Source organism: Protopterus annectens, chromosome 14.part0, assembly GCF_019279795.1.
Source record: "Protopterus annectens isolate FY-2018-M chromosome 14.part0, PAN1.0, whole genome shotgun sequence".
Taxonomy (NCBI): domain Eukaryota; kingdom Metazoa; phylum Chordata; order Ceratodontiformes; family Protopteridae; genus Protopterus; species Protopterus annectens.
The window spans coordinates 800,548,433-800,569,434 of NC_056748.1; the positions used below are offsets into that span (position 1 = coordinate 800,548,433).

Genomic DNA, 21,002 nt, shown 5'->3' on the forward strand with positions numbered 1-21,002 from the left:
AATGTATAGGACATTGCATTCATTTCTGAGATAAGCACCATGGAAAAATCTATCCCACAGGGGATCAGACCCCACTCAACCAGGGCTGCATCTACCTTTATAGCCTTTCTCAGAGGAGTCCCTACCGGGGACATCCTAGAAGCTGCTACCTGGAGCTCTGTACATACTTTCACCAAGCATTACCATTTGCCAATTTTCTCCAAATCCAGAGCTGGCTTTGCCACTGCAGTCTTGCAGGGCATTTTATCTGGTCCTAATGCTATCTAAATTCCTCCTCCCAACCTTAGCTTTGGGAATCTACCCAAATGTGATGACTGCAGCAGTGAAACACGAAGAACATAGTACAGTTTTGTGCACTTACCATAAATGTAAATGTTCGAGTGTATTCACTGTTGCATTCCTGGTTACCCTCCCTCCAGCCCCCGACTTCTTTTGGCTATACCTCTACTCTCCTTTACTATGCTTAAAAGCTTTTTGGCGTATTTGCTTTTTTGTTGGAGGTATAACCTTGTATATTTATATATTTAATTGTTTCCCATTGGGGGGCACCTGACATCTGGGGCAAGAAAAACTGATGTAATGGTGTTGGCTGCATGTTTTATACCCCTGACGACCTGACATCATGGAAGAAGAGACAGCAACCGACGCAGTACACAAGACTTTAATCAGGCCGACTGAGGGCTACTGCAAGCAGATAACCCAAATGTGATGACTTCAACAGTGAATACACTCGAAGATCTACATTTATGGTAAGGGTACACAACTGTACTTTCCCCTAGTGGGATTAACTGAGATCATACCATAGATAATTTGAGGGGACTCATTTATGAGATAAAGCGTTTAGAAGCTACCTCTGTCCATCAGTAGTACAGGAGGAAATCCTGGGGTAATTTTTCTGTTTCCCATCTATAGCTCTGAGTTCTGCTTGAATATAGACAGGTATGAACTTTGTTTGATATGGATGGGGGAGTCTGTTCTACAGCAGTGGTATCCTCTGTGAAGTATTCCTTTCCCTACAAACCATTCTGTTGATGATGCAGAAGACGTCCAGATCCCTAGACTAAGTATTTCTGATGCCATTTGACTTGCTGATGTACAGTAAATCCATCAGTAATGGGTTGGAAGATACCTTGTATGCCAGGCACAGGTTACCTATACATTTAGCGATCTGTAGGATACAGAGTGTATTGACGGGGCTTGGAGTCCATCCATGTAGGACACACTGTTTTGGCCTTGTATCCTTTTAGTAAGGTATCTTTGTGGGCTTCCAGTTGTTGGATGTGTCAGGACATAGACATGCCAAAGCTTATTCTATTCATTGATTGGCTTAATGAGGGTTTAGTAAAGAGGGCCAGCGATGATAGATCTAGGACACAATCCCTTCGTTTATGAGCTGTGCACTGTAGAAGGACTTTCTTAAAAAATACACATGTTGGTCAAAAGTTAGGTCACTGTCCACGTATGTTCCCAAATCTCAATCAACAGGGTCAAGTCTTAAGGTGTATTGTCAGTGTGGTAGTTCCCTGGGATAGATGACTTCCCAAGGAATACAGTAATGCATTTTTTGGCATTTAGTTTCAGTCCATGATTTTGGCAACTTTTATTTATTTGAAACAAACCTTCCTGCTGGATGGCCAAGTCATTTAGGGATATCCGATACTGCTTTCCCTTGGTGGAACACATGCTATTTTGGAAACTGGCACTTGGTCATCTGTCCACAGATATTCCAAAGATTGTAACATGGAACTAGAGTAGCATTGCTGCAGCCAGCATTTTCTCAGGCCAGTCACCCACAAGTTCATAAGCTGTCAGAGTCTTCTCAAGTGTTGTCACTACTGCAGCAGTGAAAAATATAATATACTGAAGTTTTGTTAGGCACTTTTAACTTTATTGCCGATATTAGAAAATTTTCACAGTAGCTTTAATACTTAGCTGTTCTGCTGCTCTGTTTCCTTTCCAATGGGTTTCCTGCTGTAGAAGGTACCCAGTATGTATCCTTGTACATTCTTAGTCTTTTATCCTTACAGGGTGCCCTTGTTCCTCAGGCTGACCTAGAATTTGGCGAAAAAGCTTTGGGAGACTTTTAATTGGGCTGCCGGACTTGACGCAAATCCCTAGAGGCTGCCTGGGGAAGAGGGAAGTAAAGATGGCTAGGGTGGACATGCTTTTTATACTACAGACATGCTGGCATCCAGGTGGGCCTGGTCTGACAGGGGAAGGGTTTTAAGCGTTGACTCTGGAAGTCAGGCCTGTCATCATGTCTTCTGTGGCAAAACTTCAGAGTGTTAATACTACTACAATGAATATACTTGACATCTACAGTTATGGCAACTTCTGTTTTCATTTCTTGCATCATGTTAACTCTGTCCTGATTGGTTGCTACAGTCTGCTTCATTTGTAGTGTTTAAGTTGCACTTTCTACATCTTTCAGAGTAAGGACTGGTCTCTGCAAATTGTTGCAACTTGACAAATCTTTTCCTCAATACACTGCAGTTTCTGTGTGTGCTCCATATGTAACATTGTCAAGCAATGGTATCTGTAATGTTTGTGTCTTTCGGCTTTTCCCGGTTAGGGGTCGCCACAGCGGAACTCCGGTCCGCTAATGATTGGCAGTAGATTTTTACGTACTGGCTTGCCGGGCCTAACGCACAACCTTCAACGAAGGAAGGCCCATTCACACATGTCGCCACACAGAAGACGCTCTTAACTGAGAATCGAACAGGCAACGTCTAACTATGAGGCGACAACGCTACCGCAGCACCACCACTGCAGTAGAAGCAATGGTATCTGTAATACTGAGCCTTTTTTTTTTTTTCTTTTTTTCCTCCTTGAAATGCAGTTCTTTGTTGTGACAGGCACTGGCACATCTGCTTTAGTGAAATGCATAGGTATCTAGTACATACATACGTTGCAGAAAAGTAGTGTGCCTTTATTCTACTGGAACAGAGCAATATTAAGAAGCACACATGCTAGTAGTCTATTGCTCGTATTGTTTTTGCTGCTCATGTTTATAAGGATGTACCAGATTTTCAGTTCCTTCTTCCCTTTTTTTATATCCACTCTGAAGGTACTTTGGCGGGGGGATGCCACATATAACCTGATGCCCTGTAATCAAAAGGCCTGACCATTAGTGGACTGTATATTTTAGCAGTTGTAAATACTTGATTTTAAACTAACATTTTCTCTCAATTACATCCTTCCATATGTGAGCATATTTTACTGTTCGTAGTGCGTAATGTATGCCATTTTGAGATAGCATGTAAGGATTTGTTCTTGTCCTTTAAAGATGCACAGTGCAAACCTACTGTTCTTGACACCTTCAGACCTTAGTTGACAGCATCTGTAGTACAAGTCACTCAAAGCTAGTTGGATTTAATACTAAGGCTAGAACCCATACTTAATACTTCAGTAGAGTATGCTGTGCCGCTTAGGTTGACCCTGCCTATAACCCCCCTTGATTCCCTTGATTAAGTATTAATTCAACATCCTACCTACTGTGTAGTAAACTTAAGTTGGAAAGTGTCAGGAGTCCGTCACTGAATTCATAGTAAGCAGTGACAATTTCAAATTGCCTACTCGGGTAAATACCAAGTAACCAGAATGTAGATATTGCTGCCCAAAGGAAAGCCGTGAAAGCCTTTGAACTGAGGATTCTTGTTATAGCGTCTATACTTGCATGATCACCTTTACAGAGTTTTGTGTATATGACCATTCATTAACTATTGTATATTTCAGTAATATTCAAAGCCCTGCTTTCCATGCTTTTCCTGAGAAAAGGTGCAGGAAGAGAGCAAAATGCCAGTGAAGTTTGTTTTAAGCAGACATTTTTGACGTTGTGGTAGTATGTATGGTATTGCATTTGACTGTCAGTTTAAGTGCTTGTTTGTAATTATTTCAGATACAGAACAAATCAGAGAAACACTGAGAAGAGGTTTGGAAATGAATAACAAACCAGTCTTGCCTCCTATCAGCAGTTCACGACAGAGTGGCATGAATCATGACCGAGTGCCGTAAGTACTACTAAAAAGTGGCCAAGGGATCATCTAGAAATATAGAGAATAGTAGATGTTATGTCAGCCATATGTACTGTGCTGATTTACAGTCATAACCTTTTTTGTATGTAAAAGCAGGCAACCATTACTTGCGTAATGATGTTCTTCGTGTTTCACTGTTGCAGTCATTATATTTGGGTAATTTGCTGGCAGGTTGCCCTCAGTCGGCCTGATTAACAAAGTCTTGGGTCCTGCGTCGGTTGCTGTCCCTTCTTCCATGACGACAGGTCATCAGGGGTATAAAACATGCAGCTGACACCATTACATCAGTCTTTCTTGCTCTGTGGTGCCTGAAGCAGAAGCAGTTCGCAAGTGCCGGTTGGCCGACTCCTGAAATTTTCGTTTTTGAGTTTCAGAACCGAAATCTTCAACTAAAAAGCTTAGTACCCCGTTGGGGAAACTTTTTCTTGCTCCTTACCGATGTCAGTAAAAGTTAATAATTGCATTACTTGTGGGAAGCAAATACCTCATAAGGATTTTCATTTGTACTGTATTCCTTGCCTAGGCCCTGACCAACAATGTACCTTGCTGTAGGTTTTGTGCTAAATTTAATCAACGCACTATTAAACATCTGTATATTTTTGCATCTAAATATTTTGGCTCACAATTTAATTATCCAGAAATGTCATTGGTTAGCAATCCGACTACCGGAATTCCTAAAAAACGCAAAGAAAAAGACAGAGAGAGGCCGTCGAGGTCCAAAACTGATGACGACGCTTCTCATAAGCCAGTCACTAGTTCGCCGGTACTCAGTGAGGCGCTTTAGCAGCCCCTGATACCCACTACTTTTGATTCACAGGCTTCTACTGAGACCCATTCGGAGTCCGGTAGGCCACGAGATGCTTCAGTTATGGAACCTGCGGATGTCTCTACCTTAGATGGGTCCGGAGCCGCTGTGCAGGCACTGGCTTCTGAGGGTGTTTTCAGGCCTACAGATTTGTATATTAGACCGACACCATCTTCAAAACTAAGGCCAAAATCTAAATCTATGTCTAAAAAACTAACACTTGGGCCACATGTGCAGGCCCCTATGCCTAAAAAACAAATGATCAAAATGGCTGAAGATTTAATTTCTCTGATCAGGGGTAGCCAACCCCCCCCCCCCCTTCTAAGAGGCCTAGGCAAGACATTGATTATGAATCTTCTGAACAGGGTTCTGTTTCTTCTGACTCTTCTAATGAACAGGATTTGTCTATACCTACTTATGAGGACTCTGATGCAGAAGATTCCATTCCTTCTGCTTCTCCCACTGAGGATTTTTCTTTTGGGAAAACTTTACATACCTTACGGGAACATTTCCACTGGGGAAAGTCAAGATTTCTCTGAATCTAAAAAGAGACTTGGGGATTTTCTTCTACTTCCTCAGCATAAGCCTCTGGCTATACCTCTTGTTCTAGACATTGTTGATGTTTTTTCAGAATCTAGTATGGCTCCTGATTCTCCGCCTCTGGCTCCTTTTAAGCCAGACAGATACTGCAGGGTTCCTGACTCCCTTAAATTCCTTTTCAGAAATCCTACTGCAGATCCTGAAACCATTTCTCAGGGTCCCAAAGGCATTAAGGCCTTTACTGCTAAAAATCCTACCCCTTCGGATAGAGATTCCAGGGCACTGGATAGATGGGGTAAGAAGGTTTACACTTCTTCAATCTTGGCAATTAGGGCTTTAAACTGTCAATTTCATATGCTTAAATATCAACAGCATATCATGGGACTGCTTAAACAGAAAATGATGTTAATTTCTGACTGTGTGGAAAATAAAGATTTACAGGATTTCTTGCATTCAGCTGAACTAGTTGGAAAACATAGTTTGCAGTGTGGTTTTGATTCTTTGGAGGCCTCTTGCAAGGCTGCTGTAACTGGGTCTGTACTAAGAAGGCATGCTTGGCTCAGAGAGCAAACTCTGCCTGATCATGGTAAAGCAAAATTGTTGGATGCTGCTTTACAACAGGACCGTCTCTTTGGTGATAAGGCTGAAGAAGTTTTAAAAAACAGATGGAAGATAAAGCTAAAGCTATGCAAACTGTGAAAGATGTCTTACAAGTGCAACCTCCAAGATTTAGTAGGCACTGGCCTACTAAGAACTGGTCCTTTCCAGTGCTTTCGAGAGCCACTCAAGTCAAACCCAGACATTCCAAAGGCTCCAGGTTTCAGTCACAAGGGACTTTTAGAACAAAACAATGGGGTGCCTCCTCCATCAAATCTGGAAACAAGAAGGCACCTCCCTATGGTAATCAGTCTCAGTGACTTCCCTTTACACTTAGCAAGCACTTACCTTTTATCCGCCCCTTTGGGGGGAAAACTGGCACTTCATGCAAGAAACTGGCAACTTATAACCCAGGACAAATGGGTTTTAAATGTAGTATCCCAGGGATACAGATTTCATTTCCACACGTTGCCAGTCCCAAACGGATGGTCAGACCTGCCCCCAAATCAGTGGGCAGAGGCCCAGAAACAAGTACTGTCCCTCATGAACATGGGGGCTATTCAACCAGTACCAGAAGAGGAAAAGGGGCAAGGTTTCTATTCAAGACTTTTCCTGGTACCCAGAAAAGACAAATCGTGGTGTTCAGTTCTGGACTTATCTACTCTAAACACATTTCTGGCCATTCCAAAATTCAAGATGCTGACTCTTCAACAGTTACTTCCTGTACTAGGCAAAGATGCCTGGTTGGTAACTCTAGACTTAAGAGGCTTACCTGCATATCCCAGTCAGGGAATCTTGCAGATGATACCTCCGCTTTAAAGCAGGCTACTTGCATTACCAGTTCTCTGTACTGCTCTTTGGTTTATCTACTGCGCCCAGGGTCTTCACAAAGTGCCTGGCTCCAGTAATTGCATTTTGCAGGCAAATCTTCAGATATATCCATACCTGGACGATTGTCTAATTCAGGCAGAAAACAAGGACATTCTTCTAAAACATCTGGCATTTGCAAAAAGGGTTCTAACTTGTCTAGGGTACTCCATAAACGAAAAGAAATCACAACTGATACCCTCTCAAAAAATTACATTCCTGGGTGCAAGCTTGAATATAACTGCCCAGATGGCTTACCTTACACCAGACAAGCAAATTCATTTGGTGACTTCAAACAGGTGGCCACAAAAAACCCTGCCATCTGCAAGACAAATTCTGCAAGCCTTGGGGTTCATGGCCTCCTGCATTCTTCTAATTCCATATGCAAGACTGCATATGAGGAAACTTCAGTGGTACTTAAAAAATTTATGGAGTAAACATTGTCACAGCCTGGAAACAATGATTCTTATCATACCTTGCCTGCAACTAGAGTTCCCATGGTGGGCAGAGGCCTGCCACCAAAACAGGGGACTGCCATTCATTCCATTCCCTGCCGCCCAAACCCTAACTACAGACTCATCAGACTATGCTTGGGGGGCTCATCTGGAAGGGAAGTGCATTCAGGGCAAACTGAGCCCAATTCAAATGCACCTTCATATCAATCAAAAAGAGATGCTAGCTGTACAGAATGCACTGACAGCCTTCAAGGACTACCTTCTTCCAGGACAATTAATGATAAAGACAGACAACACCACAGTTATGTGGTACATAAACAAGCAGGGGGTACACACTCCTACCCCCCTTGCAGACTAGCCATGGCATTGTGGAACACTGCCTTGACCTATCAAATACAACTACAAGCACAATTCCTGCCAAAGTTCTACTAAAAGTCAAACAGGACAAACCAAAAATGATTTTGATTGCTCCAGACTGACCTCGCCAACACTGGTGTACCCACTCCTGTGCAGTGTTACACCTTCCACCGTGGCACCTGCCTCAGACACCTTACTTACCTGTCTCAGCAGAACAACCAAATTCTGCACACTCAGCTCCAAACCTGAAATCTTGCAGCATGGCTAATCACTTAAATTCACCCTTAGCATCCCTCAGCAAACCTGTGATGGATGTCATTTTGGAGGCTAGAAGGCCTAGTGCTAGAAAATTTTATGCTGACCAATGGAAAAGATTCTGTGCCTGGAATCAATCACAAGGGATAAGCACAGCAGTTCCCATTATTCCTCAGATTTTACAATACTTAACTGAGATGCTTCACAAGAGCCTGTCCCTTTCTTCCATAAAAATTCATGCCTCAGCCATTTCAGCTCATTACAACACAGAACCTCCCCTCTTCTCTCGTCCTCTGCTAAAGCAGTATCTCAGAGGGGCCAACAACTTAAGAGCACCCAGGAGAGCTCCAACTTCTGCCTGGGACCTCAATTTTGTATTTGAAAAACTCACTCTCCCTCCTTTCGAGCCAGCTGCTACTGCAGACTTAAAATTTCGCTCCTGGAAAACAGCTTTCCTTTTAACAGTCATTTCAGCTAGAAGGATTTCCGAATTACAGGCTCTTATGGCAGTGGAGCCGTTCATTATTTTTCATGCGGATAGGGTGTCTCTCAGGACCAATCCATCCTTCATGCCTAAGGTGGTATCCAGTGTGGCTTTTAATCAGACCATTAATTTGCCAAAAAGGTATTTCAAAGCAGACTATTTCCAAATGGATAAGCCATTGTATTCATTTCTGCTATATGCACCATGGTAAAACTATCCCCCAAGGGATCAGATCTCATTCCACCAGGGCTGCATCTACTTGTACAGCCTTTCTCAGAGGTGTTCCTATCAGAGACATTCTAGAAGCTGCGACCTGGAGCTCAGTTCATACGTTCACCAAACATTACCATCTACCCTTCTCTAAATCCAGAGCTGGCTTTGCCACTATTGTCCTGCAGGGCCTTATAGCTGGTCCTAATTCTGTATAAATCCATCCTCCCAAACATAGCTTTGGGAATCTACCCAAATGTAATGACTGCAACAGTGAAACACGAAGAAGATAGTACGGTTGTGTACACTTAACATAAATGTAGATGTTCGAGTGTATTCACTGTTGCAGTCCTGATTACCCCCCCCCCAACCCCCTGTTTTTCTCTTACTATACCTCTACTTTCCTTTACTGTGCTTAAACGCCTTTTTGGTGTATTCGCTTTTGTTTTGAGGTATATTTTTGTGTATTTAATTACTTAAATATTTGGCTCCCCTTTTGGGGAGGGCACCTGACATCTGGAGCAAGAAACACTGATGTAATGGCGTCGGCTGCATGTTTTATACCCCTGATGACGTGACGTCATGGAAGAAGGGACAGCAACCGACGCAGGACCCAAGACTTTGTTAATCAGTCCGACTGAAGACAACCTGCCAGCAGATTACCCAAATGTAATGACTGTAACAGTGAATACACTTGAACATCTACATTTATAGTAAGTGTACACAACTGTACTTTTTTCTGATGGGTTGATACCACCCTTTTTTTGTTTTTCTTTGTTTCATCTCGTCGTACATCACACCTAGAAAGTAGCATCAGTAGATGGGATTGTATTAGGTTGCTAAAGAAAAATATGCTTAGAAAATAAGGTTAGCAGAAATTTTTTCCATAACTTTAAGCAGTGTATTTGTTGTAGACCTCTTTACTGTAGCTTTGCAGACAAGATTCTTTTTAGTGTCTGTATATATCAGCAAAATAATCAATATGTGTTAAGGGTGTTAGCGTATCTGCTGATGGGATATATTCAGAAATCTAGTGTTATGGTACATGTTCTTTGTAAGTACAGTGTTTCCTTCTGTGACATCTTTTTAATAAGCAATGTGTATAAAAATGTGCATCATGAAACAGAGGTAGCAATAACTGTAAATGCAAAAGTACTGCAGTGAGACAGGATTAACTTAAACTTCAGTTAAGGATGACATAGTAGGAGATTACACCTTCAACAAATCTGTTCAGCAGCACTGTATTTATTTATTTATTTAACATTTGTTAACCGGGGAAATCCGACTTGAAACAAAGCCAGTTTGCAGCAGAGGCCAGGGGAGAAGTGCTCCAGATGCATGTCTTTGTAACGTGGGAGGAAACCGGAGCACCCAGAGGAACCCCAAACAAATGCAGGGAGGACATGCAGACCACACAGAAGGCACCCCAGCTGAGAATCAAATTTTATGTATTTCATTTTGTTGGTTTTGAACAGGTGTACACCCCCTGTAAGCCAGTGTGTAATGCTTACTACTGCCCACAGATAAATCTGGTTTCTTGACAGTATTTGAAATTAGAATGATTCCTGCAAGGGAGGAGACATCCTTGAAGATAGGAGTGTCCCTACATCTTGACACCTCTCCTCAAGTAATTTGTAAACACTGAGATAGCTTGCTTGGGGCAACCAGTCTCAAGTGTTTACCTTGCTTAGTAACAGAGCCTTGATTGGCTAAACCTGTCATAGGGAAAGAAGGAAGTCAAAAAATTATACTAAGGAACAGTATGGGATTTCACTTTAAGATGGCAGTTTCCCTTCGTTCTGCTGGGAAGCTTTTGGGTAACAGTTTTGCTACAACAATTATTCTAATTATGGAACAGCTCAGTTTCATGCTGCTTTTTAAAATAAAAAAAAATACCTCTAAAAATGAGTTGCCTCAGGACCCAGTATTCTGGTCTTTAAAGTAACTCAGGACCTGTTATTACAGTATTACAGTTATGCTTACTAACTCAAAGCTGCAGACTTCATAATAGTGGCGTAGTAGTCAAGTGTTATGTTTCAATGCATTGTGTCTTTGTGGACCTAGAGAAAGCATATGACAGGGTGCCCAGAGAGGAGTTGTGGTATTGTATGAGGAAGTCGGGAGTGGCAGCGAAGTATGTAAGAGTGGTACAGGATATGTACGAGGGTAGTGTGACAGTGTTGAGGTCTGCAGTGGGAGTGACGGATGCGTTTAAGGTGGAGGTGGAATTACATCAAGGATCTGCTCTGAGCCCTTTCTTATTTGCAGTGGTGATGGACAGGTTGGCAGACGATATCAGACAGGAGTCCCTGTGGACTATGATGTTTGCAGATGACATTGTGATTTGTAGTGAGAGTACGGAGCAGGTTGAGGAGACCCTGGAGAGGTGGAGATAAGCCCTAGAGAGGAGAGAAATGAAGGTCATCAGGACTAAGGCAGAATATATGTGTGTAAATGAGAGGGAGGATAGAGGAATGGTGAGGATGAGGAGAGATGAGTTGGCGAAGGTGTATGAGTTTAAATACTTGGGATCAACAGTTCAGAGTAATGGTGATTGTGGAAGAGAGTACAGGCAGGATGGAGTGGGTGGAGTAGAGTGTCAGGAGTGATTTGTGACAGACAAGTACCAGTAAGAGTGAAAGGGAAGGTCTACAAGAGGGTAGTGAGACCTGCTGTGTTATATGGGTTGGAGACGGTGGCATTGACAAAAAGGCAGGAATCAGAGCTGGATGTGTCAGAGTTAAAGATGATAAGATTTGCACTGGGTGTGACAAGGGTGGACAGGATTAGGAATAAGTATATTAGAGGCTCAACCCAGGTTGGACGGTTTGGAGATAAAGCCAGAGAGGCGAGCTTACATGTGGACATGTGCTGTGTAGAGATGCTCGGTATATTGGGAAAAGGATGCTAAGGATGAAGCTGCCAGGTAAGAGGAAAAGAGGAAGGCCTATGTTAAGGTTTATGGATGTGGTGAGAGAAGACATGCAGGTGGTTGGTGTGATAGAGAAAGATGCAGAGGACAGGAAGAAATGGAAACAGATTATCCGCTGTAGGGACCCCTAATGGGAACAGCCAAAAGAAGTCAAGTGTTATGTTACCTGAATGTTAATGGAGTATTGCGTAGGAGAATCATTTTTTTTTATTTGTTGTTGGTATACAGGGTACATCAGTGTTGGTTGTACATATACACATTAGTAAAACATTACAGTCTGGATATTTTATCCCGCTCCTGAGCCTTCTTTTGGGGCTTCCATTCTCAAAGGTCTCCTGTCTTTGTTCCTTCCAAGGTCTTTGGAGGTTTGTCCATCTGAAACCACTGTATGGACAGGACCAACTTAAATTAAATTAAATCTGTAAACTATGTACTTAGCAGACGACTATATTTAGTTGGTCTCTATACACTGGAATCATACCCCCTGTTGATCACCTTCCAAATTGTCCCATTTAGAAGGAACCCTAGAGGAGCATCGGAGGCCTGCAGTTGGTGACTGGGTGCTAAATTGTCACTTTTTCTGTGAAATTATTTTTCTCATCTCATGACTTTCCATTTGCTAAGATAATGGCTTTACTCAAGCAGGGGAGCTGGCTGAGAGCAGTGTATTAATGGAGAGGGAAAGAGCTCAAGCTGGTCAGAGTTCTCATGGTTGGCATACATGAAGGTGCCTTCAACCAGTTGTCTGTCCCACTCTACAGAAACCAAATAGATCTATCATTATGGTATGTACATAACATGGTTTTTTTTTTTTTAATATATTTAAAGAAAACTCTCATCCTCCAGTGCCGATAACTATCTGATAGCTATTCTTTAACTGTGTATTGCTACATGCTGTTCACTACTCAGGAACCTTTCAGCACCTTCCAGTGTATACATTTCTGCTTTTTTACTGTGACAGATCATGTAGGTCCCACTATTTTTTGCTTTTCAGATCCCACAGTGTTTCTGAAAAAAAATTGTTGCTGCAGCCTGCACTGCTTAAGTTTGATCCTATAGGATCTATACTTTGAGTTTTGGAGGCTGTCCATAGTTCTTCTTACGGCTTTTCCCAGTTAGGGGTCACCACAGCGGATCACCTGTCCGCTCATGATTGGCAGTGGAGTTTTACTGTGTCGAGTTGCCAGCCCCCGGCGCCCAACCTTCCACAAAAGGCACACACAAGCATGCACTCATGCCTAGGGCTAATTTAGAGTGTCCAATCCACCTACAGCATGTCTTTGGGATGTGGGACGAAACTGGAGCACCCGGAGGAAACCCACGCAACCACAGGGAGGACATGCAGACTCCGCACAGAAGGCACCCCAGCCGAGAATCGAACCAGCGAACCTCTTGCTGTGAGGCAGCAACGCTAACTGCTGCACCACCATGGCTGCCCATGCTGTCCATAGTTCTATTTCTGAAATTGTCTTACTGATTTTGGTAAAATGCCAGAAACAGCAATGACATCATGGTTGGAGAAGTCATGAAATTAAGAATAGGAATGCATTATACTGCAACACTACATAAACTGCATATTCTAAAAATCTGTCCCATTGATCTTCCCACATGTGACATAAGAGTGCTAGAGTCTCCCAGAGATACTAGAAAATACTTTGAGTATCCCATGCAAAAAGAATATATGCTTCAGCATACGTAGACTGTACAGCCTCAGTACATACTTGGCATAACACACTGTTCTTTACCCATTGATCTGCAGTCAGCCATTGGTACAGTGTTGTCCATTTGTCGACTGTTATCCTTTTGCATTTATCAGTATTCTGTTTTAAGTTAATAACTATTCTGTATTAATTTGAAGTATGCAACATTTTGAGACTTGCTTGGACCTCCTATGAAAAAGATTCAGGTCTCTTCAGGAAGGCAGGTTTCACCATTTGAGAAAACTGAAGTTCACTGTGAAATACTCTTTTGCCAGTGAAATTCCATTAAAGTAGCAAAATAAACACAGTATCAAACATGCATGCAGCTGTCCTCTGCATTGCTAGTATTTTGAAGTGACAACTTTTAATCGCCAATAAATCATCGGAGCTGTGAACTTTAACACCTTGCAAAAGTATGGGAGAGAGTTGGGATCATTTATTTTATTTGTTTTTTAGGGACTACAACTTTGAATGCTTCATAAAACGTTTTCACTGTTTTTTTTTTTTTTATTTAATTGTTTGCACCCTGCTGTATGCCAGTTATCTGCTGTCTGTATTCGTTTGGCTCTGTACCCATGAGCTGTCACATAGGCGGTAGTCTAGTTAACACCTCAGCACAGATCCTCGTGGTGGCCTGCAGAGTGATCCAAGCAGCAGAGAGCTAAAAGAGTGACTTTCTACCAGATATAAGTATTTTTGTGGCTTTCCCACTGTTATTAAGCTAGCGACTGCATTTCGCCTGTTTTACTGCTACTTTAAGTGATTTCTGCATTTTACACTGTTTATTGCACTTTAAGTTACTAATTGTTGCAAATTGTTTCTGTAGGCTACACACTAAAGTGCGCTAGCCGATTTACAGCATTTATAGCATTTACTGTCTGTTTTTTTCCTTGTCTCTGTAATAAAACAAAAAATCTCTTGTTTTCCCGCCTTACTGAACTAGAGTAGTCCAGTTTCAGAGTTGCTGATCCCTGGGCTTTGTTTTTAGTTCCTGTTACTGATTCATTGCCTTATTAGGGAGGAGGGAAGTTTCTTTGCTTACCAGTGGGAGTGGGAAGCACTGAGCAGCCTTTCTGTCCGATTTGGTGAAGCTTCAGCCAGAAACTAGTAGTCCATTGGTCGTTTGGGCCAATTCTAGCTCCTTTCAGCCCCTGCTATAAAACACGCTAAACAGCGTTTTCCAGCTTGTACCAACTCAGCACAGATCCTCGTGGTGGCCTGCAGAGTGATCCAAGCAGCAGAGAGCTAAAAGAGTGACTTTCTACCAGATATAAGTATTTTTGTGGCTTTCCCACTGTTATTAAGCTAGCGACTGCATTTCGCCTGTTTTACTGCTACTTTAAGTGATTTCTGCATTTTACACTGTTTATTGCACTTTAAGTTACTAATTGTTGCAAATTGTTTCTGTAGGCTACACACTAAAGTGCGCTAGCGATTTACAGCATTTATAGCATTTACTGTCTGTTTTATTTCCTTGTCTCTGTAATAAAACAAAAAATCTCTTGTTTTCCGCCTTACTGAACTAGAGTAGTCCAGTTTCAGAGTTGCTGATCCCTGGGCTTTGTTTGTAGTTCCTGTTACTGATCCATTGCCTTATTAGGGAGGAGGGAAGTTTCTTTGCTTACCAGTGGGAGTGGGAAGCACTGAGCAGCCTTTCTGTCCGATTTGGTGAAGTTTCAGCCGGAAACTAGTAGTCCATTGGTCGTTTTGGGCCAATTCTAGCTCCTTTCAGCCCCTGCTATAAAACACGCTAAACACGCGTTTTTCCAGCTTGTACCAACTCAGCACAGATCCTCGTGGTGGCCTGCAGAGTGATCCAAGCAGCAGAGAGCTAAAAGAGTGACTTTCTACCAGATATAAGTATTTTGTGGCTTTCCCACTGTTATTAAGCTAGCGACTGCATTTAGCCTGTTTTACTGCTACTTTAAGTGATTTCTGCATTTTACACTTTTATTGCACTTTAAGTTACTAATTGTTGCAAATTGTTTCTGTAGGCTACACACTAAAGTCGCTAGCCGATTTACAGCATTTATAGCATTTACTGTCTGTTTTTCCTTGTCTCTGTAATAAAACAAAAATCTCTTGTTTTCCGCCTTACTGAACTAGAGTAGTCCAGTTTCAGAGTTGCTGATCCCTGGGCTTTGTTTTTAGTTCCTGTTACTGATCCATTGCCTTATTAGGGAGGAGGAAGTTTCTTTGCTTACCAGTGGGAGTGGGAAGCACTGAGCAGCCTTTCTGTCCGATTTGGTGAAGTTTCAGCCAGAAACTAGTAGTCCATTGGTCGTTTTGGGCCAATTCCTAGCTCATTTCAGCCCCTGCTATAAAACACGCTAAACACGCGTTTTCCAGCTTGTACCAACTCAGCACAGATCCTCGTGGTGGCCTGCAGAGTGATCCAAGCAGCAGAGAGCTAAAAGAGTGACTTTCTACCAGATATAAGTATTTTTGTGGCTTTCCCACTGTTATTTAAGCTAGCGACTGCATTTAGCCTGTTTTACTGCTACTTTAAGTGATTTCTGCATTTTACACTGTTTATTGCACTTTAAGTTACTAATTGTTGCAAATTGTTTCTGTAGGCTACACACTAAAGTGCTAGCCGATTTACAGCATTTATAGCATTTACTGTCTGTTTTTTCCTTGTCTCTGTAATAAAACAAAAAAAATCTCTTGTTTTCCTGCCTTACTGAACTAGAGTAGTCCAGTTTCAGAGTTGCTGATCCCTGGGCTTTGTTTTAGTTCCTGTTACTGATTCATTGCCTTATTAGGGAGGAGGAAGTTTCTTTGCTTACCAGTGGGAGTGGGAAGCACTGAGCAGCCTTTCTGTCGATTTGGTGAAGTTTCAGCCAGAAACTAGTAGTCCATTGGTTGTTTTGGGCCAATTCCTAGCTCCTTTCAGCCCCTGCTATAAAACACGCTAAGCGTTTTTGGCTTTCCACTGATTTAAGCAAACTGCATTGCCTTGTTTATTGCTACTACATTTCTGCATTTTACACTGTTTATTTGCACCTGCCATTAATTGTTTAAATAGCTTGTAGGCTGGCACCAAAGTGCGCTAGCCTACTTACAGCAATTACTGTCTGTTTTTTCCTGTCTCTGTAATAAAACAAAAAATTCCTGTTTTCCATTGAACCAGATAGTCCAGTTTCAGAGTTGCTGATCCTGGGCTTTGCTTTTAGTCTGTTAGCCTGATCCACAAGCTCCCACAGGAAAAGCCTTTTGCCACCAGTATGCCACCCAGCGCCTCTTGGTCTGATTTGGGCAGTTTCCAAAACCAGTAGTCCATTGGTCGCTTTAAATAATTCCCAGCCCTTCAGCCCCTCAAGATAAAAACACGCCACAGGCCGTTACTTCAGCCGGAGTTACCACTGTTGCACACAAGAGCAGCGGTTAAACAAGGTTAAACTATTTGGGCCATCTAAATTCCACTCTTCCAATTTTCCCTTAAAACTACCTTCCTCGAGCTGTACTGCTGATCTAACCAGCATATCCTATAACTGAAAAGTTCATCTCTACTTGATTCCCAAGTAGACTATTCTCTATCTGTAAAGCCTAGCACTTACTCCTACAGTACTTGCACCTTGATAAAGCACTCTTATTATAGATAGTACCCCACCAGCCTAAAACCCACTTCCCCGAGTCCTTTGAAAGTCTCTTTATCTACTACTTAGTATGTCGAGGATCAGTTGCTAGTGTCCTCTCCAGCTCAACTGGTGAACCTGGGAATATTGAGGCAATGTTACAACTGCCTCATGTACACAGACAATCCTCTCCTTCTCCCACAAAACACAAATACATGCGAGAGATGCAACTATACGGCCAAACTGGAGGCTGAGCTCTCTCAACATAGGACTGGCAAGACCAGACAGGAGGAGAAGGTAACCACACACAATACATACCCAGTCACACATGGTACCATCACAACTTCAAATCATACACATACTCACACAAAGACATACTCGAGGCTCTGATCAAAAATTTACCAAAACAGCAGAGGCCACCAAAGCAGACACCCAAACAACTACCACCTCCGACCCAACACATGCAACACATAGACCACACAGTCAGAGTGTCAAACAGTCACAGCCCTTAAGGCCAAACAAAATGCCAGACACACTTGTCATTGGTGATTCCATAGTCAGACACACTGACGTCCGCCACCAGACTGAGTAAAGAGAAGGTCACAGTAAGCTGCCTGTCAGGCGCTAGAATCCGCCACATAACGCAAGCACTCAGGTCTCTCAACAGCAGGTACAAGTACGACTCAGTCATTGTCCACGCTGGTGTCAACGACCTGAGACGCACCTCCTTGGACTACATGAAAGGGACATCGAGGGCTCTCTGATTATGTAGCCCAGGCAGGTATGACCCTGACCTTGAGCAGTATCCTACCTTCACCTAGAATGATGCCACAATACAGTGATAAGATGATCAGCTTTAATAATTGGCTTAAATTCTGGTGTCATTCAAAGGGGATCAATGTCTGTCTGCCTGGGATGACATGCTGGGCAGGCCACGCTGGGGCTTGCACCTGTCACCCCTGGGCTTCCGGATATTGGCAAAGGCTCTTGCCACCCCCATAGTGCCTTTTTAGGCAAGGCTCAAATTCTAAACCTACCACCCTAGAACACCAAAAAGGAAAAAACTAAGGGTAATGCTGCTCAATGCCAGAAGTCTCAATCTCAAGATGCACTTTTCGAGGCCCTTCTCAATATGGAGAACATCGATGTCTGTGCTGTGACAGAAACCTGGTTCAAGGCTCCTGAGAGCACCCCAGCACTAACAGGTTTCACCTCATATCATGCGTTCCGGCCCCAAAATCGGACAACACCAAGAAAGGAGGTGTCCATATTCATAAAGGACACCCACACCTCAAGGTTGGTGTAGCATGATGCATCGGAGACCATCCAGGTGCAATTAACCATAGGCAAGACTGCTCTGCAATTTGTAGCATGTTACAGGCCACCCTCTCAAACTCAGGAACCTCACATGGCCTTCCTGAAAACATTGGAGGGATAAATGTATCTCCAAACACCATCATACTAGGTGACTTTAACTACCCTAATATAGACTGGGAACACTACTCAAGCCCGAACACTCTAACCCAAAGATTCCTGGGTTCATAAACTCAAATGCCATGGAACAACTAGTCACCATCCCCACAAGAGGAGAAAACATACTTGATCTCATCATCACGAACATGGGATCAAAATGTTCAACACCGAAGTATACCCCTCACTGGTGAGATCAGATCATAAACTAATCTCGCTGGAGGTCCTCATCCCGCCCCACCTGAAACAAAAAAGACCACAGTGAAAAACTTCTCAAAAGCCGATTTCACACTTCTAAAAACTAGTGTGGTCTCCTTTAAGGCCCCTGAGCCAGTGGTAAACATTACTCAAACCGCTGAATCACTTACAAATGCCTTCTACCAGCACCTACAGGACTGCATGGATCAGGCAATCCCAAACAAAACTAAGACTCTCTGTACCAAAGGCAAGCGTCCAGTCTGGTGGACCCCAGCCATAAACAAGCTCTACAACAAAGGAGGAAGCTACTACAAGATAGGGCAAAATCCTTGAAAGGTAAGACACCTTTGATCATTATAAGTAAAAAACTAAGAGCTCTCATAAAATCATCCAAGGCAAATTTTGAGAGAAAAATCGCCAAGGACTCTAAAGAGAATCATAAGGCCTTCTTTAGCTATGTTAGAAACCTAGGAGGAAACTCCCAGATATGCTCAGAATTAGTTCAAAATGATTTGAAAATTACTGAACCTACACACATTGCCAACATACTGGCTGACAGGTTCAGTGCAAACTTCTCCCCCCCCCAAAAGGAGAGATATCTATTCCAGAGGATTGTAGCCCCCAAACATCTCCAAGCATGAGTGAGAACTGCCTCACTAAGGCAAAAACACAGCATCCATGGGACGGATGGTGTCCACGACTGTGTGCTTCATGCACGCAATGAGGAATTAAACCCACATTTAGGACAGCTGTTTAATCTTAGCCTCACCTCAGGATACGTACCCAAGGAGTGGCGCCGCGGCGACTGTGGTCCCACTTCATAGGCGGTGCCTCCACAGACCCTGGAAATTACCGCCCATTAGCTTGACAAGCCTTATCTGCAAAGCCATGGAGAGGATCATAATGGAACTCATAAATAAAGACATAGGGAACTTGCAGACTTTGGATCCAACTCAGTTTGGCTTTGTCAAAGGCAGATCCTGCCTCTTAAACTTGGTTGACTTTTTGAGACAGTCACCAAGGCCATTGATGAGGAAAGGCAGTCCATACAGCCTACCTCGACCTGGCAAAGGCCTTCGACACAATACCCCACTCAGGTATCATCGAAAAACTCATCAGCTTGAACAAACCCATACATCACAAGATGGGTTGCAAACTGGCTAAGTGACAGAACCCACAGGGTCAGAGTTGCTGGAGCCATGTCAGACTCAAAGCCTGTCACAAGTGGTGTCCCACAGGGCTCAGTCCTGGGTCCACTTTTGTTCGGCATCTACTTTTCTGAAGTACAAGCAAACACAGGAGGGTTATGGCTGACAAAGTTTGCAGATGACTGCAAACTGGGCCATAGTCGAAAACACATCTGACACAGATATCCTCCAGAAGGGCCTCACAGAAATGGATAACTGGTGCCAGAGCCATGGCCTGAAGTTAAGCGCCAAAAATGCATAGTCATACCCTTTGGGAAAAACAAGGCTACCTAGCTACCATATAGGTGGCAATCCACTGAGCACAGAAAAGTCATCAGAGATCTGGGGACCCAGGTTGACAGTAGCCTTTCGTTTGACACTCATGTTGCTAAAGTAGTTAGGAAAACCTTCTATATCACCCACCTGATCATGAAGGGATTCACATCTAGATCAAGGGAGGTCGTCGTCCCCCTGTACTCATCACTTATTAGACCTATGATTGAGTACAATGCCCCGTTCGGAATGTATCTGACCAGACACCTGCTGCAGCTTGAAAGGCCCCAAAAGTTCCTCACCAAAAGGATAAAGGGTCTCAAAAATATGTCTTATGCTGCCCGACTGAAAGAACTCCAGCTCTATTCAGTCTCATACCGCTTGCTCAGAGGTGACCTGTGCCTGACATATAAGGCCATGTCAAACCCAGATTTGATGAATATGCTTCACCTGGAAAAATCTAGATCCCTCAGAACCACAAGGGCGGGAGACTTAAACCTTGACACGGTTATAAATAGAGCGTGCTGGAGGGACAGATTCATCACCCAGAGACTCCCTATGCTGTGGAACAAAATCCCGGTACATGTGAGGCAGAGCACCTCTCTGGTCTTGTTCAAGAGGAATCTTGACCAATGGATGGGAGATTGCAGATATACCCCAGGGATTACTTCAGCGTCACTGCTTGACAGAGGCACAGCAAAATGATAGGCATAGTTTTTATTCAAACTAAAGGGGTGGCGAAAGCCACATAACTATGGGCTAGGCTTATAAATGCCCTTGGGCAGATAGCCTAGTATGAACCTATGAACCTATGAACCTATGAACCTATGAACCGACAGTATGATAAGAGACCGTGTGACACAGGTGGACAGTAATCTCTCCTTTGACAATCACATTGCCACAGTAGTCAGGAAATCCTTCTACGTGGTACACCTCATCACAAAAGGTTTCTCATCCAGGAAAAAAAGAGGTAATTGTTCCCCTCTACTCGTCTCTCATTATACCCATTATAGAGTACAATGCCCCTTTTGGTATATACCTCATAAGACATCTACAACAA

At 43.0% G+C, this 21,002-nt stretch overlaps 1 protein-coding gene across 1 annotated transcript in view; it reads left to right on the forward strand.

Annotated features, from left to right (window-relative positions):
* The window catches only part of SUFU (SUFU negative regulator of hedgehog signaling), a 1,639,861-nt gene that overhangs the window by 1,061,217 nt on the left and 557,642 nt on the right, over positions 1–21,002 (forward strand). Inside the window, exon 8 of the mRNA XM_044056544.1 lies at positions 3,899–4,010. Coding sequence (XP_043912479.1) covers positions 3,899–4,010 — 112 coding nt within the window. The remainder of the gene's footprint in view (positions 1–3,898; positions 4,011–21,002) is intronic.